A 26,685-nucleotide genomic window follows, 5' to 3' on the forward strand; every position below is an offset into this window, starting at 1 on the left:
TCTGCTCTGGAGAAATATAGTTATTATACTCAAGTAGACATTTGTTGGTTTAAGCACATTTGGTTTTCAGCACTTGGAAATGAATCAAATTTGCAGTTAAACTTTTGATGTATATAGTTTTTATCTCAGTAATTGGCAGTACATTTTTCTTTCTTTTTCTCCTTCCCCCCCTCTCTCAATGCTTTCTTCTCTGATATCAGGCTACTTGCCTAGCTAGATACTCCAGTCAGATCAATTAAATGCAGATTATTATGGATGTGTTCAAGGTTATTAGCTAGAATGTAAACCTGATATAAACCTCTTAAGGGAAAAATGCTCTCTCAGCTAAAACATCAAAGCTGCAAAATTGCATTTTTAAAGGAAACACATTTGTCAGATAAAGAACATAGTAGCTGGGCAGATCTTGGGCAAACCAGGTCTTCTTTTCCTCTCACCCATCAGGGGGAATAAGGGGTTTAACAATCTTATTTCACAGACTGTTGAAGATTTGTGTCCACTCACAACATACGGACAATGAAGGCAAATTCGCATTGCATGATGGAACAGGAGAAGGCACGGAACTGCCCCAAATGAGAATGACCCACAATTCATGAAAATATTCTTCAACCTTATCTCAGCTAAAAGTACAGGATTGTTCTAACTGGGTGAGATTCGAATTGTGTTCTGTTCCAAATGGGAGACTGGCTCTCAGCATCATCAAACCCGTGCTCCAATACAAGCAAATCACTGAGAAATCATGTTACTGAAGCTGGGCTGCTGGACATATGGAAGCTTCTGCACCCGAGTAACAGAGACTTTATATTTTACTCCAAAACTCACTGCTTTCACTCTCGCATTGACGATTTATTTACAATTGAGTCAGAGTCTCATAGAATCATTGACAGTGACATTCTCGCTATAACTCTCTCTGATCATAAGTCCATAGGCTTGTGACCTGGGTCAAAAATCTACTGCAAAGAGATGATGCTTGAATGCATCTTTCTTAAATGATGATGAGAAAATAATTACAACGTTGTCTATAACTTAATACTGTCCCTGACCCTATGAAACAGCGTGAAGGAACATTTAAGGGGCCGCATCATATCATTAATTTATTCTTCTTCCTTTTGGAACAAGTAAAAGTGATCAAATGTAAAAAGGTAATTCATAATTTAGAACAGCAACACAATAAGCAGCACTCATTAGCTTTGATGGTCACCCTCAAAAAGGCTCGCCGAGCTCCCGATACTTGACTTTCAGAACAAGTTGAAGGGTGTTTATGAGTTGCAAAACAGAGACATTACGAGCATGTTAACAAGGCGAGCCTTGATAGTGGGGAAGGAAGCCACCAGGTCCATAGAGTCTCTACCGACTCTACGACAGAACATCCCACCCAAGCACTTTCCCATAACTCCACATATTTACTCCCGCTAATCCCCCGAAATGGATGAGTTAACTGAGGATTTGAACTATTTAAAGAATAAACTTGAAAAAACAAACTTGGCAGCGGTTCAGTGAAGTTCAGGCATTCGAAGTATTTATGGACTATGGTGGAAAATACGCAGAACAAGAAAATGAGGTTCTGGTAATTTAGAGTTGGTTCAGTGAAAAAATATAAAGCACAACAGACAAAAGATGATTGGGAAAAACAGGAATGCAGTGTGAAGGTTGTGATGCGATCAGCCATGGACTTGTTCAATGGTGGAGCAGTTTAGAGGGACCGAGAGGTCAACATTTGCTCCTAATGTGTATGGTCGGATGAATTGCAAACTTGAAACTGTGCAGAACAGATGAGGATGGACGACAAATTCAAACAATATTTAACCCTGATTCCGAGACTTCGATTTTCTGATTTCTAAATTCTGACAACTAATTATTCAGACTCTTAGAAGTGAAATAATTAGTTTGCAATCTTCATTGTCATCACTTACCTTTTAGGTTACGGGGTACTTCCGATAAACCTTGTGGGATGTTCATGTAAACAAATGCATCAGGACCTGATTAAAGGAATTACAATCATGAAATCAGCTATGTGCAATATCAGAAAAATCTGCAATGTTTAATTCACTGCGCGATTTTACTGTACCAAGTGTCGGTAATTCTCTCAGTATTTTCTCCAACTTGGGTAACCCACGGTGCATTTCCACAAAGGATTCCCACATCACCCTGAGAGCCCGAGAGCCTTTCTCTATCACCAGATTTAGGAGAAGTTTGGAACAGTCCGCGAGGTTCCCACTGTCTGTGATTTCATTTACTTTCTGTAAAGAAAAATAAGGAACGTATTGGAAAACAGAGTGAAAGGTAAGCACTGGGAATGAGAAGGAAAGGATCTGTTCAGGGATTTCCCAGGTGTTTTGAGGACAGGAGGCAGTCCCTGGACTGGGTTCTGAACACTGAATAAAGATCACATTTTGATTCCGTCCTTAATTTAAACGACATACAAATAAACCAAATTTTTAATTTTATATAATTTTCAAAGAGAGTGAGAAATCCCAGAGAACCAGCAATAATTTCAATGGGATTAATTTCATCTGATCTTCCGTGCCCAACATGACATCAGATTACTGTTAGACTATATGATCCACTTTTTAATTATGTTGTGGCAGTGTATCATGTAAATGGCAGACACCGCTGCCATGCGTGTCGATAGTGGAGGGCGTGAATGCTGATGTTGGTGAGATGGGGTGTCAATCAGGTGGCTGTTTTGTCCGGGATGCTGTCGAGCGTCTTGAAAGTTGTTGGAACTGCGCACATCCAGGCAAGTGGAGACGATTCCATCACACTCTGACTGTGCCTTTTAGACGATGAATAGGTCTTGGGGAGTGAGGAAGTGTGTCATTCTCCACAGAATCTCCAGAATCTGACCTGCTCTCGTCACCAGTATTTTGTGCCTGGTACAGTTCAGTTTCAGGTCAGCTCCGATCACTTTGACCATGTGCATCTGGAACAGACAGCCTGATAAGCAGGAGGTCAAATAAGTTAAACCTTTTGTTGATTCACTCACCGCCTGCCACAGACCCAGTGCAGCAGCTATGCACTTTAGGACGTTGCTTGCTCATTCAATGGTGGCGCTACTGAGCATGACTTGTTGATGGATATTTCAGTCGCCACCCAGAGTATATTTCCTGCCCTTGCCATCCTCAGTGCTTCCTCCAAACACTGTCACATGGAGGAGCACTTGTTCATCAGATAGTGGGCATGGTAGGATGAAACCAGCAGGCAATTTCATTGCCACGCTTCCAACCGGATTAATGAGACTTCAGGGAGTTCAGACTCAATGTTGAGAATATCCAGGGCAATCCGCTCCCCACTGCATGTCAAGGTGCTATCACCTCTTGTGGGTCTTTCCTGTCAGCGGGACAGGTCATACCCAACAATGATGAAGCTGGTATTTGGGACATTGTCTGCAAGTATGATGTTAAGAGTTTCATTGTTTCAGGGTACTGGTTGACTAGTCAGTGGGATCGCTTTCGGAGCCTTAGCACTGGCCCCACATAATGAGATTTGTAGGGTCGACAGGGTTGGAAATGTAATTTTAATTTCCGGATGAATCTTTCAGTTTCAATACTTTTAGAGTTTGCAGCCTTTTAATCAAACTGAGTTGCCTCTTAGACTCTTCAAGAGATAATCACACTGTTTTAGAGCTGGGGTCACACGTAGTCCAGGCAAGGACAGCAGATCTCAGTCTACAAACGGCATTATTGGTTGGTATGGGTTTTTACATCAATGGATAATGTTTTCATGGTCAGCATTACCGAAACTAGATTTCAATTCAAGATGTATTAGTTGATTTTCATTTCCAAAATATTCCATACTGGGATTTTGAAAGCATGTGCCCAGAGTATTCGCCCGCATTATTAGTCAACAATGTTATCTACATTGGGGCAGGGGTGTGCTGGTAATTTGGCAACAAGTGCAGGTTAGAGGCTGCAAATTCTGCAGCGATTACCTGTGCATATGTAGAAACATGGAAAACAGGAGCAGAAGTAGAACATTTATCCTCCGATCATGCTCCGTCATTTATTGAGATAGATGGTCATAGCTGACCATCTATCTCAATGCCACATTCTCGCGTTCTTTCAGTATTTTTAAAAATGCATTTCTTTCTTGAACATATTCAGTGACTTGGCCTCCACAACCTTCAATGGCAGATAATTCCACAGGTCCACTACCCTTTAAGTGAAAAAATTCTCCTCCTCTCCTCAATAGTCTCCCATATCCTGAGACTGTGCCCCCTGGTTCTAGATTCCCCAACCATGGAAAACTTACGTATGTAGTCTGTCCAGTGCTGTTAGACTTTTATACATTTCAATCAGATCTCCTCTCATCCTTCTGAACTGTAGTGAAACTGGCAAACTTGAAAAAATCCCTCCTCTTCGGACAATGCGGCCAACTCTTGTGCCAGCCTCCGCTATATTTTCTCGATGGCAAACACATCCTTTCAAACCTGCACGCAATATGACAGCTGTGGTCTTGCCAAGGCGCTGTGAGGCTGCAGGTGGACATGTCTAATTATGATCAGAAATCCTTTTGCAACGAAGACAACATTCCATTTGCCTTCCGAGTTGCTTGAGGCATCTGCCTGTGCACTTTCACTGATTGGTGTACAAGGGCACCCAAATCCCTCTGGCTGTTTACGCTTCCGATTATTTTGCCATTTGAATAATACTCTCTGTTTTTCCACACCACAGTGTATAACCTTACATTTAGTGGCATTCTACTGCATCTGACACTCACTTACCTGCTCACCCACTCACCTTGTCCAAACCACTTTGACAACTCCTTGTATCCTCCATTCCCTTCATCCCACCCAGTATTGTTTCATCAGTAAATTTGAAACTGTTACATTTGGTTCCCTCATCCTGATCATTTATATGTTTTGAGAAAAGCTGGGTGTGAAGCCCTGATACCGAACAAGTCACTGCCCGTCATTTATTCGCACTCTCTTTTTCTTGTGTATAAATCAATTTGGATCCACACTAACAAATTACCGCCTGACCCATGTACTTTAACTTTGCCCACTGACTTGTTATGAGGAATCATATCTGAAAGCACAAAAACGATTCTTCTACTGGTTCTCTCTTAACTATTCTACTAATTACATCCTCAGAAAACTCCTGCCGATTTTTTAAGCATTATTTGCCTTTTATAAACCCATGCTGGCTTTTTTCGTTCCCGTTAATGTTTTCGAACTAGTTTTTAAAATTTTTCTGGCAACTTTCCCACTACCGATGTCCGGCTAATTGGTGTGTAACGCTCTTTTTTCTCTTCCTACATTTTTAAATAGTGGGGTTACATTTACAACCCTCAATTCCGTAGGAACTGCTTCAGGGGCTCATATAATTTTGGACAATGACCATCAGTGCATCCAATATTTTCAGAGCCACTTCCTTTAATACTGAGATGTCGAGTATCAGGTGCTGGTGATTTGCCACTCTTTCAACCCATTAATATCCCCATCACATTTTTCTTACAAATACAGATTTAGTTCAATTCCGTCTATTCATTTGGTTCCCGAACATATTTGGAAGTTGCTTTTTCCTTTTCTGTGCCCTCTTTTGTGACGACAGAATGAAAGTTTACGTTCAATTCTTCTGCCATTTCTTTATTTTCCATTGCAAATTTCCTTGCTTCTGATAAGGAGGGACCTCCATCGTCTTTATTTATTTTTTTCTCTTCGCATACTTACAGAAGCTTTTACTGTTAGTTTCGACTAGTCTGCAATTTTAATCTCAATCTAATTCCTGCGCTGGATCATTTTTTAATCTTCTTTTGCTGAATTCAAAACATTTCCCATCATCAGCCTTGCTGCCTTTCTATGCCAATTTTATATGGCTCCACGTTGGTTTTAATATTATCCCTAGTTTATTGAAAAAGCCACGTTTGAGCCACATTTCATCAGGTTTTTTTGCGCCAGACAGGAAGTCAGCACTATTGTAATTCATGAAAACGTTGTTTAAAAATAAACCATTTCCTATCCACCATCAACCACGTTAGTAAGGTTCCACCATCTATCCTTGATAATTCGCTTCACATACACGCTTAGTTTCATTTGTTTAGATTCAGAGCCCTAGTTTCAGATTCAAATATTTAACTCTCGAACTGAATGAAACATTGTCATTTAATAGGTGCTCTTCTCCAAGGGAACGGCACAGGATTGTGAATTAATCCTTCATTACTCATTGCACAGTATCTGGTTTAGAATAGCCTGTTCGCTGGTTGGCTTCTCAATGCATTTGTCTAAAGAGAACACTCCAGGAACGCCTCCTCTACTATACCATTGCTAGTTCGGTTTGTCCAATCTAGGTGTAAATTTAAGTCATCCATGATTTCAGTTGGACCCTTATTGCATGAATTCTGGATTTCGTGTTTAACACCTTAACTTCTACACCCCACATAGGCTGCAGCACTCCATGACGTCAGATCATCAACACTGTCAATTAGGAATAAATAAATCCTGGCCTGGATGGTGACACGCACATCCAGGAAAGTATAAATTAAAGAAAGAGAAGCTCAACTTGTTGATGTTGGGGATTGAGGAGAAAGGGGTAAGGAACTTTACCTGGTTGTATGCAGTTTTAACATTTTAATATTAAGTTGTCATGCAGTCAAAACAAGGATGTTATGAGAGTTGAGCAATTATTGTTAATGTGAGAATTTGTGAATGTTGGAATAATTCCACTCAGGCGGAGCAGAATATGGGATGTGTTGGTGCAAGTTTTCAAGATGCTGAAAGCAAGTAATGAAATCAATGTACAGCAACAATGGGGAGCAGTTGGGTTTTTCGTTCCCAAAGTTTTCATTTGTGTCCCTTTCCCAGTTTTTGTTTGACACATTTCCATCATTCCAACTCTTTTGTGCTTTAAGCTGCTTTTCTCCCACCTGCCTTTGTTACCTCTCACTCTACTTTTATCACTGCCACTAACACCATTTTCTTTTTTTTTCAGAATTATACCCAAACCGTTTCCTTTTTACAGATGCTGACAGATCCTTTGGCTATTTTCACCTCGGCAGATCGTTTTGAGATCACACTATTTACTATGTGTCTCCTTTTCTTTCCTATTTTCCAGTTTCCTTCCTGTCAAATTCTACAAAGATGTTGTTGCATTCATTATCATGAGTAGCGTGGGAATAAAATTATGCGGTATTGTGTATTTAACAACGAAATACTTATTTGAATCAGTGAGATAATCCTTCCTCATCCTGCAATCAGATCTTTTGTTTGAGACGCAGAAGTTAGGTTTACACTCGACCACAGTAGTGAGGAGGATTACATTTTTGGAAGTGCTGTCTTTCAGATGAGACGTTTACACAAGATACAATCTGCCCATTGCAGTGGATGAAAAATGTCGCACAGCACCATTTCAGAAAAGAGTCAGAGTTATGCCCCAATCAACATCGTAAGAAGATACATTATATGTTCAGTATCACATTGTTACCTATGGGAATTTGATGTACGAAAATTGCCTGACATGTTTCCTATAATACAACGACAGCAACTCAAACTACTTCATTGAATACAAGGAGTTTGGAGATGCTTGGTAGACATGAAAAACAATTTTTAAACACAAAATATTTTTATACGATTGTGTAATTGAAGATGCCTCAGTACAAAATAATTATTGAAGGAAGCAATTAGATGGAGGGACTAGATGAGTAGCTATTGGGTACACCGGACCTATCTTTCACCCATTGTCCTTCAAGGTGGTAGAGGCGTAGGCTTTGGACGTTCTGTTAAGGGAGTGTTAGTGATTTGCTACAGTGCATCTTTTACGAGGTGCACATGCTGACATTGTGACGTGGGAGGAAATATTTTTAAGAACAAATTCCATGCAAATCAAGTGGGCAGCTTTATTCTAGATGGCGTCGAGCTGCTTAGATAATGTTGGACACAATAATCCATGATTGTGGAGTGTATTCCGTCACGTTGCCCATTTTTGTCTTGTGGATTATTTGCAGACTTTGGGAATTCAGGAAGTGAGCCTTGCAGCAAAATTCCCAGCCTCTGACTCTTCTAGTTGAGTTTGTTTTCAATTTTAACTCTCATGGTTGTTGAAGGGGGTTTCCGCAATGGTAATGTGACTTAGTGTCAAACAGGGATGGAGTTGTGTGGCAGGAATATCACTGACCATTTACTAGACTGGATATTGTCCAGCTCCTGATATCTGAGGAGTTACACATTAAGTTGTACATTTTAAAATCAATACTAAAACACCTCCACTTCTGACCAATTGATAGCAGATAGGTCATGAAACAGCTGGATATATTTTCAGAGAACACAGGACGTTAAGGAACTCTAGTATCAGGGCCATGGGTCTGCCATGATTGACCTCAAACAATCACAACTATCATTGTGCTAGGTATGACTGCAGCCATTGCAGAGATTTAGCGCAGTTCCCATTCATTTCTATCGCCTTAGCATTCCATGACAGAGTTCAATCAAATAATGTTGTGATGTCAGAGGCAGACACTCGTGTTGGTCCATGAATGGACCAAGGGTTTAATGAGATCAGGAGGCAAGTGATACTGGCAGTACCTAAAAGAAACTTCAATTATCATGTTATTAAATGCTTAAAGTGTATTTATTCATGTTACAAAGAGGCTTGCATTAAGAATGCAATGTAGTGACCGAGGCAATCCCGTCGTTGTCATGCTCCAGCGCCTGTTCAGGTACATTGAGGGAGAATTTCGCATGGTCAATGCACCTAACCATCATGTCTTTCAGGCAGTAGGAGGAAAGCTGAACACCCGACAGAAATGCACACAAAAACTCGGCAGCACGGTTCCAAAGTAGTTAGCAGTGCTGCCTCATAGCGCCAGGGACCTGGGTTCAATTCCCGGCTTGGGTCACTGAGTGGAATCTGCACAGTCTCCCCGTGTCTGCGTGGGTTTCTTCCGGGTGCTCTGGTTAGGTACATTGGCCATGCTAAATTCACCCTCAGTGTTCCCGAAAAGGCGCTGAAGTATGGCAACTAGGGGATTTCACAGTCACATCTTTGCAGTGTTAATGCAAGCCTACTTTTCACAATAATAAATAAACTTTAAAACGTGGAGAACATGCAGACACCATGAAGAAAATGACTCAAACCAGGAATCGAACCCAGGTTCCCAGCGCTGTGAGGCAGTAATGCTAACCACTGTGCCACTTTGCCGTCCCATACTGCAAAGTATCTGCAACTTTAAGTCACTGGCAATGACTCATTTTATCTCTGCCACTTAATGGGAGGAGGCTTGTGGGGTGCAAATTTTCCATATGGATTTGTCCTGTTTTGGGCAAATGGGATAGACATTTTTTACACGTTGTTGGGTAGATGCATTGTAGCTGTACAAAGAACAAAGAACAAAGAACAATACAGCACAGGAACAGGCCCTTCGGCCCTCCAAGCCCGCGCCGCTCCCCGGTCCAGGAACGAATCCTGAATCCAGGATCCCCGCCCAATTTTCCAGCCTATCTACATACCAATATCCTATCCACCGAGCTGTCCCTCACAGCTCCGATGCTTTGTTCATTACAACCTATTAACTCACCCCCACCCCCCCATTCCAGACCATGTGATCTCTAGGGAGAGGCGAAAACCCAGAGTGAAAAACCCCAGGGCCAATATGGGGAAAAAAAAAAATCTGGGAAATTCCTCTCCGACCCCCTGAGGCGATCGAAACGAGTCCAGGAGATCACAATGGCCCTGATCGGAAAATGCTTCCCAACCCTAGTCATTTCCACTTCCACGAACACCATATGAATTCCCTGCCCCCGAGACAGGCTCCCAACTATCCGCAGTCTCGCTCTGTACTGGCACCAGCAAGATGATCATAGAATGAAGCCTTAAAACGAGAAACAAGGAACAATTAGCCCGCGCCGCTCCCTGGTCCAAACTAGTCCACTCTTTTGTATCCCTCCATTCCCACTCCGTTCATATAGCTAAACTGGAACAGTTGTCTTTTTAGGAGAGCAGCAAGAGAGACCATAGCTTCTTATTGTTCAGCAAATTATTCTTCCTCTAATTTCATCAGGTCTGCGATGTGAAAATGGACAAAATCACTAAACCCACTATATCCTGGACTTACATGACTTTCTTTCACACCAATATGATCGCATGCTGCAAACATCAGACAGAGTCTCGCCACTCCTTCAATCGCCTGTTCTAGTCTGTCCCGGTAGAATTTGGTCAAAACCAACAGTTGGTTATCTTTACAGTTTGTCAAGAACTCAGTGATTTTAGAGTTTGGATCTGTGAACAGAAATTGAAAAAAAATGAAACACAATGAGTTCCTATCTGGACTGTTTTAATTTCCCGTAAACTTAAAACAACCCACTGAAATGTCATGTGAGCCATGTTATCAACTATCTTTCAGAAAACATTCGTGATATTTATCTCATTTGTGAATAAAACCTATATACCCAGCTGGGCTCCAAATCACTTCATACCCCTGGTTAGTAAGAAGCAATTCACATCAAATTACCAATATCAATTACCTTTTTTGCAGGAAATGTTTTTGCGTTTAGAAGCATTTTCCAATTTCATTCCTGAAAGGTTTTGCCTTTATTTTAACTGCAATCGCCACAGCCGGGATTGGTCTATTCAGGAGCTTGTCTCGCTTGTAACATAACTTCTATCCCTACATGCTCTTGTTCTCTGGACATAAAATCCAACATTAAATTGTTTGTTTTACTTTTTGCTCCCTTTTCATGATATTTTAACAATCTATATTCAGGGATTCTCAAGGTTCTGTAGAGCTTCCAAGTTTCTAGGTTTTCCACATTTGGAAAGGGCCCTGTTCTATCCCTTATTGCAAGTGAAGGACCTGATGTTTGTCTGCATTTTAATCTATTTGCCACAAACGTGCCAATTCACTTAATTTACTGATATTTCATTGCATATTGCCACTATATTGACTACGATGTTTCAATAACTTTGTGTCATAATCAGTTTTATAAATCCAATTTTTTATTCCATCATCTAGGCTGTCAATAAATTTGATCAGTAGTTGTGAGCCTAACACAGATGCTTCTGGAACACAGCAAGTTGCATCCTGACAGTCAGCCTAAATCACCATTTACCTCATCTCTATCCCTTGCTTTTCCACCAATTTCATAATGAGGTCACAAATTTGCCTTCAATCGCATGACAGAAATTTTAAGAAACTCTGTCCAAATTCCTTCTGAATGTCCATGTAAACAATGCCTATCGACATGCACGAGACATTGCTTTCAGCACAACTTCATTATATCAGTTTTACTGGTTTATAATTTGCTGCCACTATATTCTTCTCTGCTCCTTGTGTGAACTGCAGGTTCATGAATGAGGTCTGGATTCATTAACAGGACGGTGAAAACTTGGGAGTATTTTCTGAACCTACCATTGTCCAAAGTCAATCTTTTTGAAGATATTGGATATACTCCGCTGTTGAAACCTTCAGCCATTTTTGTGACAGGTGTTTTCGATTCTGGTGCTCTAAAATAAACAAATCCAGAGCAGGGTTAAATGGAAACTGTGAAGTGAAAATGCCTTGTTTGTATCTTTAAGCAGCAATATGATTTCCAAAATTTATATGGGGACTATCTTTTGGTATTTACAATCTCACAAACACCATGTAGATATATATATACCTGGTAGATCTGACGGTGATCCCACAACCTTGGTACTGTTGGTACTGCCTCTTCAAAAAATCATCTTGATCTCATTTGCCCTTGAAAATCCCTGGTCCATGTCCAGCCTCCTTTTCTCCAAAACACATGATGATAACTTTACCTGCTAAATGTGGACACAACTTTCTTGGAACTTGTTTGAATACATCTAACTAGGTTTCCACCTATGCCACAATACTGAAACAGCTCTTGTCAAAGTCAAACATTACATTCTAGCAGAAATAAAATGGTCAGTGAAGTATCTTCAGCCGACTCTACGTCTCTGAAGCCTTTGGCACAGTTGATCACATGATCATCCTCTTCACTGCCTTCCAGCTGGGTGGAAATTATCCCAGTCTTTTTGTTTATCCAGTAAATCGCACAGCACATATCACTGGCATTGGTTTATCTTCCCAATCCCATTCTCTGGAGTCCCACCAGTGGGCTATCTGTTTCTCATAAATATATTGCTTGTCAGCAAATAAAAAATAGTGTTACACATAAAAGATGATCTTATGAACTGCCCTGAAACTTGTTTCTCGTATCTTAACTTGCACTGCATCTCATTAACCCTAGATCCTTGTACACCATCTGGAACCTCAATCGAGCTTTTCAAATATATCCACTGACTCACATTTCCCAGTCAGATATTATAGTCCGGCCTTAGATGTTGGCAATATTTCCGCACTCCTGAAAGTTTGACCAGCCCTTATTTGGATTGTTCTACACATGGGCCCCTTGCCTTCAGCTGCCAAGAGACTACGCTGTGGAATACTCATCCCAAACATCTTCCAGCCTGTGGAACCCTTTCTTTAATTAAGATACTCATTAAGAGCTTTGGATCTGAACAAACTGGTTTAGCATTGGGAGACATAGTGGCAGAGTGGTTAGCACGACTGTCTCACATCTCCAAGGACCTGCCTTCGATTCCCAGCTTGGTCACTGTCTGTGTGGAGTTTGCACATTCTCCCCGTATCATTGTGGGTTTCCTCAGGCTGCTCCGGTTTCCTCCCACAGGTTGATTAGTCATGCAAGATTGTCCCTTAGTGTGGCAGGATGTGTTAGTTAGAGTGATTAATGGGGTAACTGCGTGGGGTTGTGGGGATAAGTCCAACATGCGATTGTTGTTGGTGCAGACTCTATGGGCCGAATGGCCTCGTTCTGCACTGTAGGGTTTCTATTATTTCTGAGAGGTTTCTGGGTGTCCTTCCTTGTACTTCTTTTGTATTTTGGGATACGACATCAAGTAGGCAGACTACCAGGGGAAAATTGAAACATCAAAACATAATCTCTGTAAAGAGATTCAATCTCTATCCCAGACCTTGCAATGCTCTCCAGGTAAGGAATTTCTCGCTCATGCCGGCGGACATGGCATGCTCCCCTTCCAGGGAAACCAGCAGTAAACCTGGCCACAGAAAATGAGTAAATTGTCTGAAGGAGAACCCTATCGAATCTGGTCTTCCTGGAGCCAATAATAGCCTACAAGGCCAAAGCAGGTACGGGAGGGGCTTCCCTCCTGTTACCGCACATCCTCCCCATCTTCACTTCCACCACTCCCCCCTTTCGCTTCATCTACTGCGGGTGCACTGAGATCGGAAACGGGGGGCAGAACTGCAAAAATTAAGTTCCATGCTTTTCAGAAAACCAAAAAAGGTGTGTAGTCAAGGAGAACTTCCCGTAAAAGTGTTCCATGGAATCCTAAATGCCTCAAAAGAAGCAAGAACTGCGAATGTGTGTGAACAGAAGCAACTGACAGCTCTAAGTGATTGCTCCTTGCAACATCCCTCCAACGCAAGTCCACATGGTGAGGAGGATTCCGATATTTTGAACCCTCAACCTGGGATTGTGTCTGTCTGAATGATAACGATGGGCTCTATCCTCCTCGGGTTGGACACTGTCTGATCTCAATCACTACATCTTGCCTAGTTAACAAACTCTCTGATCTTACTGGCTCCATCTAACCCGGGTCACATAATGTCTGATCTCACTGACTCCATCCTCCTCAGGTTAAACACTATCTGGTCTCACTGACTCCATCCTCCCCGGGTTACACACTGTCTGATCTCACTGACTCCATCCTCCCCGGGTTACACACTGTCTGATCTCACTGACCCCATCCTCCCCGGGTTACACACTGTCTGATCTCACTGACCCCATCCTCCCCGGGTTACACACTGTCTGATCTCACTGACTCCATCCTCCCCGGGTTACACACTGTCTGATCTCACTGACTCCATCCTCCCCGGGTTACACACTGTCTGATCTCACTGACTCCATCCTCCCCGGGTTACACACTGTCTGATCTCACTGGCCCCATCCTCCCCGGGTTACACACTGTCTGATCTCACTGACTCCATCCTCCTCGGGTTACACACTGTCTGATCTCACTGACTCCATCCTCCCCGGGTTACACACTGTCTGATCTCACTGACTCCATCCTCCCCGGGTTACACACTGTCTGATCTCACTGACCCCATCCTCCCCGGGTTACACACTGTCTGATCTCACTGACCCCATCCTCCCCGGGTTACACACTGTCTGATCTCACTGACTCCATCCTCCCCGGGTTACACACTGTCTGATCTCACTGACTCCATCCTCCCCGGGTTACACACTGTCTGATCTCACTGACTCCATCCTCCCCGGGTTACACACTGTCTGATCTCACTGACTCCATCCGCCCCGGGTTACACACTGTCTGATCTCACTGACTCCATCCGCCCCGGGTTACACACTGTCTGATCTCACTGACTCCATCCTCCCCGGGTTACACACTGTCTGATCTCACTGACTCCATCCGCCCCGGGTTACACACTGTCTGATCTCACTGACTCCATCCTCCCCGGGTTACACACTGTCTGATCTCACTGACTCCATCCTCCCCGGGTTACACACCGTCTGATGTTTTACTACTTTCCCCATGTTTCTGTCCCGGGTCTGTTCACATTTTGGGTGAAAAGTGGAAATTGGCCATTTGCTCTCCCAGCTGAGGATATATGTGCAGAAACAGCGTGTGTTTGAAAAGTGTAACAGTAACAGGAGGTATACTCAGTGTTATAATGCTGTGCCTATTCGGACTAGAATCACCCAGAAACACAGTTTTGATGCTGTCTGTGTTCAGACTAGAATCACCCTGATATACTCTGTAATAATGCTGTCCGTATTCAGACCAGAATCTGCATGGTGGCACAGTGGTTAGCACAGCTGTCGATGTCCATCATGGTTTTAAACAGAAATTGATAAAGCCTCACCTTTTCACTGTCCTTGTGCCAAGATCCACTGGTGTCCATGGGACCAAGGAATTCCTCCCTCCTTTCCTTCCAAACACCTTGTGACTGACTCCCTCCCTATCTCTTCAATCTTCCCCATTCACTTTTCCTATTCTCCACTGCTCTGACCAATTGTGTGGGACAATATTACTTTTCATTGATCAGACTCTGTTCCAACATCAGCAGGAGTTAATTGAGGAACCTCACCCCATCAAGGAACCACACCAGGGATTTACAAACTTACAGGGACAGGGGTAAGTGAACATTCATTTTCATTCAATGAGATGATTGTTCACCCGTTACTGAATACAATCTACCAGGTGGATAATTCACCGAACATCCACTGCTCAGTTTGCTGAAAACTATTACAAATTTCAGAAACCATAAATTTGCACAGTGTTTTTTGAACCACTCAAAACCACAATTGGTTCCCACCTCCTCTCACTCCCTCTCTCCCTTTCACTTCTTCTCCCATCTTTTCCCTCTCCCTATTCTCCCTCCCAGGGGTGCAGCAGCAGCTGAAACAGAAAACCAACCTTCTGCTCTTTGCTAAAATGAGGGGGACATTTCTGCAAGGTGACTTAGACTGTGGGGCGCTGGCATGCGAGGGAAAAGCTCAGATTTAGAATCATAGAAACCCTACAGTGCAGAAGGAGGCCATTCGGCCCATCGAGTCTGCACCGACCACAATCCCACCCAGGCCCTACCCCCACATATTTACCCACTAATCCCTCCAACCTACGCATCTCAGGACTCTAAGGGGCAATTTTTAACCTGGCCAATCAACCTAACCCGCACATCTTTGGACTGTGGGAGGAAACCGGAGCACCCGGAGGAAACCCACGCAGACACGAGGAGAATGTGCAAACTCCACACAGACAGTGACCCGAGCCGGGAATCGAACCCAGGACCCTGGAGCTGTGAAGCAGCAGTGCTAACCACTGTGCTACCAGTGAAATTCTGCATCTTGCAACATGCATCTTAACAAAATAGACCAGATCAACAAAGGGATAACTTCAAATGTGGCTTCTTAAAAATGAGCAGAATCTCATAGAAAAGTTAAACAAAGCAAAATATGATGAAATGAGTTCAAACACACACCGGTCCCCGCAGTCCCCACCAGGTAAGGAAAGCTTTTATGTTTCAGGGAGATATCGCATTCTCCCATTCTGGGCACACCTGGCAGGGAACATAGCTGTCAGGTCACTAATGTCAAGATGGCTATGGCAGGTGAGGACCTACAAACTACCATTGTCACAAAAGAGGTATGTTGGGCAAACTAATTGGTTAAGGGCAGGCAGGTCTCCTGGCCCTGATGGAATGCATCGCAGGGTACTAAAACAGATGGTGGGGAAAATAGCAAATGCATTATGTGGTCGGGAAAATGCTTGAATCTATCAGGGAAGAAATGGCGAGACAACTGGATAGAAATTGTCCCATTGGAAAAATGCAGCATGGGTTCATGAAAGGCAGGTCATGTTTGACTAATTTGGTGGTATTCTTTGAGAACATTACATGCTCAGTGGACAATGAGGAACCTGTGGATGTGGTGTATCCGGATTTCCAGAAGAAATTTGACAAGGTGCCGCGCCAAAGGCTGCTGCATGAGATAAAGGTGTGCGGTGTTACGGGTAATGTAATGGATAGAGGATTGGTTAATGAACAGAAAGCAAAGAGTGTGGATAAATGGGTGTTTTTCTGGTTGGCGATCTGTGACTAGTGATGTGCCTCAGGGATCAGTGTTGGGACCGCAATTGTTTACGATTTACATTGATGATTTGGAGTTGGGGACCGTGTAGTGTGTCAAAATTCACAGCTGACACTATGGTGAGTGGCAGAGCAAAGTGCGCAGGGGACGCTGAAAGTCTACAAAGGCATATAGATAGTCTAAGTGAGTTGCCGAGGGTCTGGCAGATGGAGTACAATGTTGGTAAATGTGAGGTCATCCATTTGGATAGGAATAACCGCAAAATAGACTCTTGTTTAAATGGTAAAAAATTGCAGCATGCTGCTGTGCAGAGGGACCTGGGTGTCCTTGTGCAAGATTCACAAGCAGTTGGTTTGCAGATGCAGCAGGTAATTAAGGCAAATGGAATTTTGTCTTTCATTGCTGAAGGGATGGAGTTTAAAAACAATGAGATTATGTTGCAGCTGTATAAGGTGCTGGTGAGGCCACACCGAGAACACTGTACAGTTTTGGTCTCCTTACTTGAGGAAGGACATACTGACAGGGTGCAGAGGAGATTCACGAGGTTGATTCCAGAGTTGAGAGGGTTGGCTTATGAGGATAGACTGAGTAGACTGGAGTTGTACTCATTGGAATTCTGAAGAATGATCTTGTAGAAACATATAAGATTATGAAGAGAATAGATAAAATAGAAGCAGGGAAGTTGGTTCCACTGGCAGGTGAAACTAGAACTAGGGGACATGGCCTCAAAATAAGGGGCGCAGATTTAGGACTGAGTGGAGGAGAAACTCCTTCACACAAAGCGTTGTGAATCTGTGTAATTCCCTGCCCAGTGAAGCAGTTGAGGCTGACTCATTGAATGTTTTTAAGGCAGGGATAGAAAGATTTTTGAATAAAAGGAATTAAGGGCTATGGTGAGCAAATTCAGCTGAGACCACGAAAAGATCAGCCATGATCTTATTGAATGGCGGAGCAGGCTCGATTGGCCAGATGGCCTATTCCTGATCCTAGTTCTCATGTTCTTATAGCTGCAGTAGATGGGTAACTGGACGACCCACTCGAACTCAAGTTGCCTGGACCTAGATTAGCCCACCTACCTGACATCAAAAGAAGATTCAACAGGAGTGTTAGAAGTGTTTCAATTACTGTATTCTCATCAGAAACATTAATAAAGTTCACAAACTATCTGATCTCAGAGGCTCCATCCTCTCTGGGTTACACACTGTCTGATTGCACTGACTCCATACTCTCCGGGTTAGACACTATCATCTCATTGGCTCCATCCTCCCCGGGATACGCACTGTCTGATCTCACTGCCTCCATCCTCCCCAGGTAATACACCGTCTGATCTTAATGGCTCCATCCTCCCCGGATGACACACTGTCCGATCTCGCTGACTCCATCTTAGCCAGAATGAAAGTGGAAATTCCCTATTTTTAAACAAGCTCTTTACAATACAGGGGAAAATGCAATTTTCCTTCTTAACTCCTCACTTAACTGTGCAGAAGGAGGCCATTCAGCCTATGAAGTCTGCACCAATCACAATCCCACCCAGACCCTATCCTTGTAACCCCAGGTATTTTCCCTGCTGATCCCCTTGACACGAAGGGGCAATTTAGCATGACCAATCAACAGAACCTGCACATCTTTGGAGTGTGGGAAGGAACTGGAGCACTAGGAGGAAACACCTGCAGACCCGAGGAGAACGTACAAATTCTGCATAGACAGTCACACAAGCCGGGAATCGAACCTGGTTCCTTGGTGCTGAGGCAGCAGTGTTATAACCATTATACCAGCTGTATCTGAGGTCATCATTGCAGATTAGAGAGCAGCTTCCTCGATGGTCAACTGATGGAATGTGACTGGGCCGGATGGGGTACCCGGACAAGCACTCCGATCATGCTCAGATCAGCTGGCAGGGGTATTCGCAGACATTTTCAACATCTCTTTACAACAATCTGAGGTCCCTATTTGCTTAAAGAAAACGACCATTACCCAATACCAAAGAAAAGCCTCACAGCCTGCCTTAATGACTATTATTCGGTGGCTCTGAAGTATTTCGAAAGGCGAGTCATGGCATTAATCAATTCCAGCCTCCCGACTGCATGGATCACAACAGTTCGCCTACCGCCACAACTGGTTCACAGCAAACCCCATCTCCCTGGCCCCGCACTCAACGCTGGAACACTAGATAACAAATACACCTATGTCAGACTCCTATTGATTGACTGCAGCTCAGTCTCCAACACCACTATTCCTACGAAACCCATTTCCAAACTCAGTTGCCTGGGCCTCGGCTCCTCCCTCTGCGACTGGATCCTGAACTTCTTAACCAAGAGACCACAATCAGTAAGGATAGGCAACAACACTTCCTCCACAATCTTCATCAACACCTGTGCCCCACAAGGCTGTGTTCTCGGCCCCCTACTATATTGATTATACACCTGTGACTGTGTGGCCAAATTCCCCTCCAACTCGATTTTCAAACAATGACAAGACTGAGTACAGGAATGAGATAGAAAGTCTGGTGAACAGGTGCAGCAACAATAATCTCTCCCTCAATGTCAACAAAACAAAGGAGATTGTCATCGACTTCAGGAGGCGTAGAGGAGAACGTGCCGCTGTCTACAGCAACCGGGGCAAAGTAGAAAGGATCCTGAGGTTCAATTTTTCAGGTGTCCAGATCTGCAACAACCTATCCTGGTTCCCTTCTGCCAACACTATAGTTAAGAAAGTCCACCACGCCTTGTCAGAAGACGAAGGAAATTTGGCATGTCAGCTGCAACTCTCACGAACTTTTACAATTGCACCACAGAAAGCATTCTTTCTGGCTGTATCAAAGCTTGGTTTGACTCCTGCTCTGCCTAAGACCACAAGAAACTTCAAAAGGTCGTGAATAAAGCCGAATCCATCACACAAACCAGCCTCCTATCCATTGACTCTGCCTACACTTCCTGCTGCCTCGGCAAAGCAGCCAGCACAATTAAGGACCCCACTGCACCACAGACATTCTCTCTTCCACCTTCTTCCTTCCAGAAAAAGATACAAAAGACTGAGGTCACGTACCAACTGACTCAAGAACAGCTTCATCCCTGCTGCCATGACTTTTGAATGGACATTGCATTAAATTGATCTTTCTCTGCACCCAAGCCATGCCTGGAACACACCATTCTGCACTCTTTCATTTCCTTCTCTATACAATACTTTTTACTGTATGTTAATACATGTGACAATAATAAATCAAATCAAAACCGTGTTGCCCCTTGCTGGACATGCCAGCTACCTTTTTGTGATTCATGCAATGAAACACCTGGATCTCTCTGTACTTTACTCACCTGCAGTCTGCCTCCTTTTAAAGAACCATCTGCCTTTTGATTCCACCTACTTGAAGTGCATGACCTCACACTTGCCCACATTAAATTCCACTTGCCATGTTTTCGCCCCGTCACCCAGTCTATCCATATCCCTTTGCAGCATCACAATATCCTCATCACAACATGCCCTTCCAATGAACTTGGTATCATCGGCAAATTTGGAAACCGTACATTGTTTCTTCTGCCAGGTCACAAAACAATTGTCAGCCAAGAATTGATCCCATCGGTGCTACCCTTCCAGTCTGAAAAGAAGCTATTTATTCCAACTCTGTTTTCTCCTGACAGTTTTCAATCCACGCTAACACACTTCCTCCAATTCCATGAGCTTTACCGTGATGCACCATCCTGTTATGCATCACCTTGTCAAATGCTCATACAGGGCTCAGACTGAAATAATGAAGAGAGATCTGGTGCTGTGTTTACTCAGACAAGTGCTTGATTGCAGTAATTTAGATGGTGCAGCACAGTGTTTACACAGACACGGCCTAGATTGTAATAACAGATCTTTCTATGAAACATCGAATCATCCAATTGCTGCAGTACAGGAGGAGGCCATTTGGTCCATCCAGTCTGTACCGCCCACAATCCCACCCAGACCCCATACCCGTGTTTACCCTGCTAATCCCCCTGACACTGAGCAGCAACTTAGCATGGCCAGTGCCCCTGTGCTGCTGATGTTTGGAGAGTGTGAGGAAAGGGCCGCAGACACGGGGAGAATGTGCAGACTCCACACAGTGAGCCAAGGCCGGGAATTGAAGCCGGCTCCCTGGCGCTGTGAGACTGCAGCACCAACCACTGAGCCACCGCGCCGCCCACAATGTAACTGACCGTCCCCGCTCTGTTAATATGATACAAAGACAGGCTGTATTTACACAGGAAACCGACATTTTAATCCTCAGGCTGAATGTTGTTGAAGTTGAAACTTTTTCTGGGCCGTTAATTCCTCACCGTGATTCACAAACCCGGCCCCGGAAATACCCGGATACGCAGCGACAAACCGCAATGCGCCTGCGCGCAGGCTCACTCCAGTCGGCGGCCGCTGCTTTCCGGCTCGCGGATTGGTCAGCTCCAGGTCACGTGCTGTGAGCGGGCAGTGACTTCAGACCCCAGCAGAAACCGTTAACGGCCGCACCACGCGACCGCGAGCCGCTCTCACTGAGTGGGCGGGACCGCACGGCACCCTCATTCTCCATTGGTGCATTCTGCTGTCCGTCAAATGACCACAGCCAATAGGAACCCGCTCCAGCAGAATGATTGGCAGCCAGTGTGGGCGCACTCGGGCAGCTTGTGATGAAGCAGCGACTCGCTGCCACTGGGGACAACCCCAGTCAGCGAGAGTCGGCGCCGCTGAAGTGGAGACTTTTTCTCTTATTTAATTCCTTACCGTTATTCAAAAATTCGGTATGAACGCCACTGGGAAAGCCCCGCACACGCAGTGAGAAACGGCACGGCGCCTGAAGTCCGCACTCGAGGCGGCGGCGGCTGATTTTCCGCTCGCCGATTGGCCAGATCCAGGTCACGTGCTGTGCGTCGGCAGTGACGTCAGAACGCCCCCTCCAGCCGCGCGCGGAAACCGTTTAACGGCCGTTTCCAGCCACGTCACTGAGTGGGCGGCACCTCATTGAGTATTCATTCAGATTTACATACAGCATGGAAACAGGCCCTTCAGCCCAACTTGTCCAGGCTGCCCCTGTTTTTAAACCCCTAAACACGTCCCAATTGCCCACATTTGGCCCATATCCCTCGATACCCATCTAACTAAATGCTTTTTAAAAGACAAAATTGTCCCCACCTCTACTACTCCCTCTGACAGCTCGTTCCAGACACTCACCACCCTCTGTGTGAAATAATTGCCCCTCTCACCTTCAACCTCTGCCCTCTAAGGTTTAGACTCCCCGACATTTGGGAAAAGACATGAACTATCCAGCTGATCTGTGCCCCTTTTTATTTTGTAGACCTCTATCACCCCTCAGCCTCCTATGCTCCAAAGGAAACAAGTCCCAGTCTATTCAACTCCTCCTTAGAACTCAATCCATCAAGTCCCGGTAGCATCCCAGTAAATCTTTTCTGTACCTTTCTAGTTTAATAATATCCTTTCTATAATAGGGTGACCAGAACTGCACACAGTATTCCAAGTGGGGCCTTACCAATGTCTTGTACAACTTCAACAAGACATCCCAACTCCTGTATTCAATGTTCTGACCGATGAAACCAGGCATGCCGAATGTCTTCTTCACCACTCTGACCACCTGTGACCCCACTTTCAAGGAGCCATGAACCCGTACCCGAGATCTCTTTGTTCTGTAACTCTCCCCAACACCCTACCATTAACTGAGTAAGTCCTGCCCTGGATCAATCTACCAAAATGCATCACCTCGCATTTGTCCAAATTAAACTCCATCTGCGATTCGTCAGCCCACTGGCCCAATTGATCAAGATCCTGCTGCAATCCGAGATAACTTTCTTCACTGTCCACTGTGCGACCAATCTTGGTGTCATCTGCAAACTTACCAACCATGCCTCCTATATTCTCATCCAAATCATTAATATAAATGACAAATATCAGTGGACCCAGCACTGATCCCAGAGGACACCGCTGGTCACAGGCCTCCAGTTTGAAAAACAACCCTGGACAACCATTCACTGGCTTCTGTCATCAAGCCAATTTTGTACACATTTAACTACCTCACCCTGGGTCCCATGATGTAGGTTGTGCAACAACCTACCATGTGGTACCTTGTCAAAAGCCTCATTGATTCATTGCACAATCCATCACTGCACCTCATTCTCCATTGGTGCATTCTGCTGTCCAGCAGCTGAACACAGCCAATAGGAAGCCGCTCCAGCAGAGTGATTGACAGCCAGTGTGGGTGGAGTCGGGCAGATTGTGATGAAGCAGCGACTCGCTGTGGATTCACTGCCATTGGGGACAATCCCAGCCAGCAAGAGGCAGCAAGGGCGGCACCTTCCGTCCCCAAGCGCAGTATTCGCACCATCCCACTTTCTCTTCCATTTGGGCAGCACCACAAACAGCTTCTTGTTGTTTCTTCCATTGGCAGCACCCCCGGGTGCTCTTGGTGCTCCCGTTCCAGCACCTTTCATCTTAATGATGGGGGAATGAGGCTCTCATAGCCCAGAATAAACATCCAGCAACACCGCCAACTCCCAGCTTCCGCACATTTACCGTCGTAACTCCAGGTGCTTTCTACTCATCCTCCCTCTCTGGACAAGTTCCACTCCCTGCCTCATAACCGGATCACTCCAGGTGGCTTTCCATACCTGGTTAGCGGTTACCGGAACTTTATCTTCTTGTGTGAAATGCATTATCTGCACATTCCAGCGGGAACATCTTTATCTCCAGGCAAAGGCAGCCTTGACAGAGCATCCGCATTGCCGTGTTTCTCACTGACAGCACCAACACCCACCTCTACAATCAAACTGCTGCCATGGACAGTATCCCATTGAATGGTCCAAGGATGGAAGATAAAATATAGGAATTATGAATGGGAGTCAGTAATTCAGCCCTTCGAGCTCCGTCACAACATCATCATGGCAGAGCTTTTAATTTCTTGACATAAAGACGATGCCGAAGCCTTCTTTTTCCACCCGAGCAAACTTTTCCTCAGCTTTCGTCAATGATCTAGAAGCGAATACTATGGATCTTCCTCTCCGTTTGACATAACATTTGACAGGACAGCCTCAATCCCATTGGGCAAGGCTTCACATGTAAGCTACAGCGGTAACTTTTTAAAATTGAACTCGCATTTCCAATCTCTTCAAAGCCTCCTTTACCGCCAGGGAGGCCTCCTTTTGTTCACTTCCACGGCTCTCCTTTCACCAGCAACTGGAGCATCAGTTTCAATGCTGTCGCCAGGTCTGGATTGAGCTTGTTGTCATAGTAATTGATTAGACCCAAAAACAACCTGAATTGGGACACATTGTCTGGTCTTGGGGCCTTCATGATGACCTCCATCTTAGGCTTTGTGCAATCCATTTCATGACCCAGGCGTTCAATGGAGTCCTTGAAGAACTCATATTTCTCTCTTGATTTGCAGGCCGTGCTCCTGCAACCTCTAAGGTATTCTCCAAGTTCTTGGGAAAGAGTCGAATCCATGAGCAAGATGTCATCCAGGTAAGTCTGGATTCCTGTCATTCCACTCAGGATTTGGTGCATGGCCTTCTAATCGAGAAAAGGGCGCATGTAATCAAGATGGGGGCACTCCAAACCGAAATTGGGGGCACTTGTAATTCACCTGGGCACTCCTCATTGACAGGAGCACTGCGAGCTGATATGCGGGCACTCAGAATTGAAACTGTCACTGCTCTAAATCTAAATGGGAGCACACCTAATCGGGATAGAAGTCTCTCTTATTCGAGATACGGCGTGCTCCCAATCGAGACAGGGGGGCACTGCTAACGGTGGGGAGGGGGGGGGGGGATGACTGCTAACGGCGATGGTGGGGGGGTGGGTACTGCCAACAGCGACGGGGAGGGGGCACTGCTAACGGCGACGGGGGGGGGGCACTGCTAAGGGTGACGGGGGGGGGGGCACTGCTAATGGCAACAGGGGAGGGCACTGCTAACGGCGACCAGGAGGGGGCACTGCTAACGGCAACAGGGGGGGCACTGCTAACAACGATGGTGGGGGGGGGCACTGTTAACGGCGATGGAGGGGGGACTGCTAATTGAATTAGTCGCTGCTCCAAATCTAAATAGGAGGCACCCCGAACTGATAAAGAAGGCTCCATTATTCGAGATATGGGACACTCCTAATCGAGGGAGGGACAGACCTAATCGAGGTAGGCAGCATTCCTAATTGACCGGGGACACTCAGAAATGACGGGGGGCACTCCCCACTGAAATAGTCACTGGTCCAAATCTAAACAGGGGGGCATTCCTAATCGAGATAGAAGGCTCCCTTATTGCAGATAGGGTCACTCCAAATCAAGATGGGACACTCCTAATCGTTAGAGGGTCACTCGCAATCGAGATAGGGGGCACTCCAAATTGAGATAGTTGGGACTTCAAATCGAGGTAGAGGGAACTACTAATTGACACGGGCACTCCTGTGAACCTGGCAGTGAACCCAGCCAGGCCTGTGACACTGAATCTCAAAGCACACAGTGAATCCAGCCAGGCCTGTGGGACTGTATCTCAAGCGACAGACAAAACCCAGCCAGGCTTGTGACACTGAATCTCAAAGGACACAGTGAATCCAGCCAGGCCTGTGGGACTGTACCTCAAATGACAGACAGAACCCAGCAATGCCTGTGACACTGAATCTCTAAGGATAGAGTGATCCCAGCCAGGCTTGTGACACTGAATCTCAAAGGACACAGTGAACACAGCCAGGCCTGTGAGACTGAATCTGAAAGGACAGAGTGAATCCAGCGAGGCCACTGTTCGACCACCCCTAAGCCTCCTATGCTCCCAGGGAAAATGTCCCAGTCTATGCACCCTCTGCTTATAACTCAAACCATCAAGACCCTGCAGTATCCCAGTAGTTCTTTTCTGCACACTTCCGAGTTTAATAATATCCTTTGTATAATAGGGTGACCAGAACAGTACACAGTATTCCAAGTGTGGCCTTACCAATGTCTTGTACAACTTCAACATGATGTCCCAAATCCCATTCAGTATTCTGACCAATGAAACCAAGCATGTGGAATGCCTTCTTCACCACTCTATCCACTGTGACTCCACTTTCAAGGAGCTATGAATCTGTACCCCTAGATCTCTGTTCTATAACTCTCACCAATGCCCTACCACTAACTAAGTAGTGCGCTGGTTCGATCTACCAAAGTGCATCACCTTGCGTTTATCTAAATTAAACTCCATCCACCATTCATCAGCCCACTCGATCAAATGATCAAGATCCCGTTGCAATCCGAGATAACCTTCTTCACTGTCCACTATGCCACAAATCCTGGTGTCATCAGCAAACTTACTAACCATGCCTCCTAAATTCTCATCTAAATTATTAATATAAATTACAAATAGCAGGGGACCCAGCACCGATCCCTGAGGCACCCCGCTGGTCACAGGTCTCCAGTTTGAAAATAGAACAACCCTCCACAACCACCCTCTGTCTTCTGTCATCAACCAATTTTGTATCCATTTGGCCACCTCATCCTGGATCCCATGAGATTTAACCAAATCCAGCCTAGTTTTGCTTTTAAATGTTTACATTTTCAAACACTGAAACCCCTTGCCCTTGTTGGGAATATCAATGTGGTTTGAGAAAAGCAAACACTGATCCCACACTCAACACCCCCCAACACAGGACTGAGCAGAGAGTGTGAAATGTGACTGGTGTGAGTGTGGATTATCTTTTAAAAGTGGGTAAGAAACACTCCTCCATTTTCAAATCTTTACCTTGTTTATGTAGCATCTCGGACTCCCCTGACACTCACTATCCATCTGAATTAATCTCTATTCCTCACTGTCTAACTGTTACTCTCTGCATTGCTCCCTCTCTCTCTTCCTCTCCCTCTCTATCCCTCTCATCCACTATGTTGTTTACCGTTAAGGAGTCTAATCACGGAGAATTCAAACACTCTTTCTGTTTCTGTCTTGGCAGAATTAGCAACATGAGTGCAAATTTCAAGATTGGATTCACACAATACAGAGAACGGTATTTATATAATGGCTTCTGCAATGCTGGTGAGCTTAGTACATGTGGTACCGAATGTTACAATAAGATAGAATCTGTATTCAGACAACTGTTACTCTCTGCATTGCTCTCTCTCA

General features: G+C 44.8%; 1 protein-coding gene across 3 annotated transcripts in view; it reads right to left on the reverse strand.

Moving 5' to 3' along the window:
- LOC144484613 (NACHT, LRR and PYD domains-containing protein 3-like) overlaps nucleotides 1–21,468 on the reverse strand; it is a 72,341-nt gene extending 50,873 nt beyond the window's left edge. The window contains exons 1-5 of one of the 3 annotated variants that reach the window (XM_078203088.1): nucleotides 21,320–21,468; nucleotides 11,338–11,432; nucleotides 10,045–10,208; nucleotides 2,066–2,237; nucleotides 1,911–1,976 (exon numbers count right to left, since the gene is read on the reverse strand). In XM_078203088.1, the coding sequence (XP_078059214.1) occupies nucleotides 1,911–1,976; nucleotides 2,066–2,237; nucleotides 10,045–10,208; nucleotides 11,338–11,401 (466 nt within the window). In that variant the 5' untranslated portion in view covers nucleotides 11,402–11,432; nucleotides 21,320–21,468. Of the gene's footprint in view, nucleotides 1–1,910; nucleotides 1,977–2,065; nucleotides 2,238–10,044; nucleotides 10,209–11,337; nucleotides 11,433–17,083; nucleotides 17,132–21,319 lie in introns of those variants that run through there. The other 2 variants (XM_078203087.1, XM_078203090.1) reach the window with 2 other exon arrangements.
- Between the last annotated feature and the right edge of the window lie 5,217 nt (nucleotides 21,469–26,685).

Source organism: Mustelus asterias, unplaced genomic scaffold (assembly GCF_964213995.1).
Source record: "Mustelus asterias unplaced genomic scaffold, sMusAst1.hap1.1 HAP1_SCAFFOLD_120, whole genome shotgun sequence".
Lineage (NCBI taxonomy): Eukaryota > Metazoa > Chordata > Chondrichthyes > Carcharhiniformes > Triakidae > Mustelus > Mustelus asterias.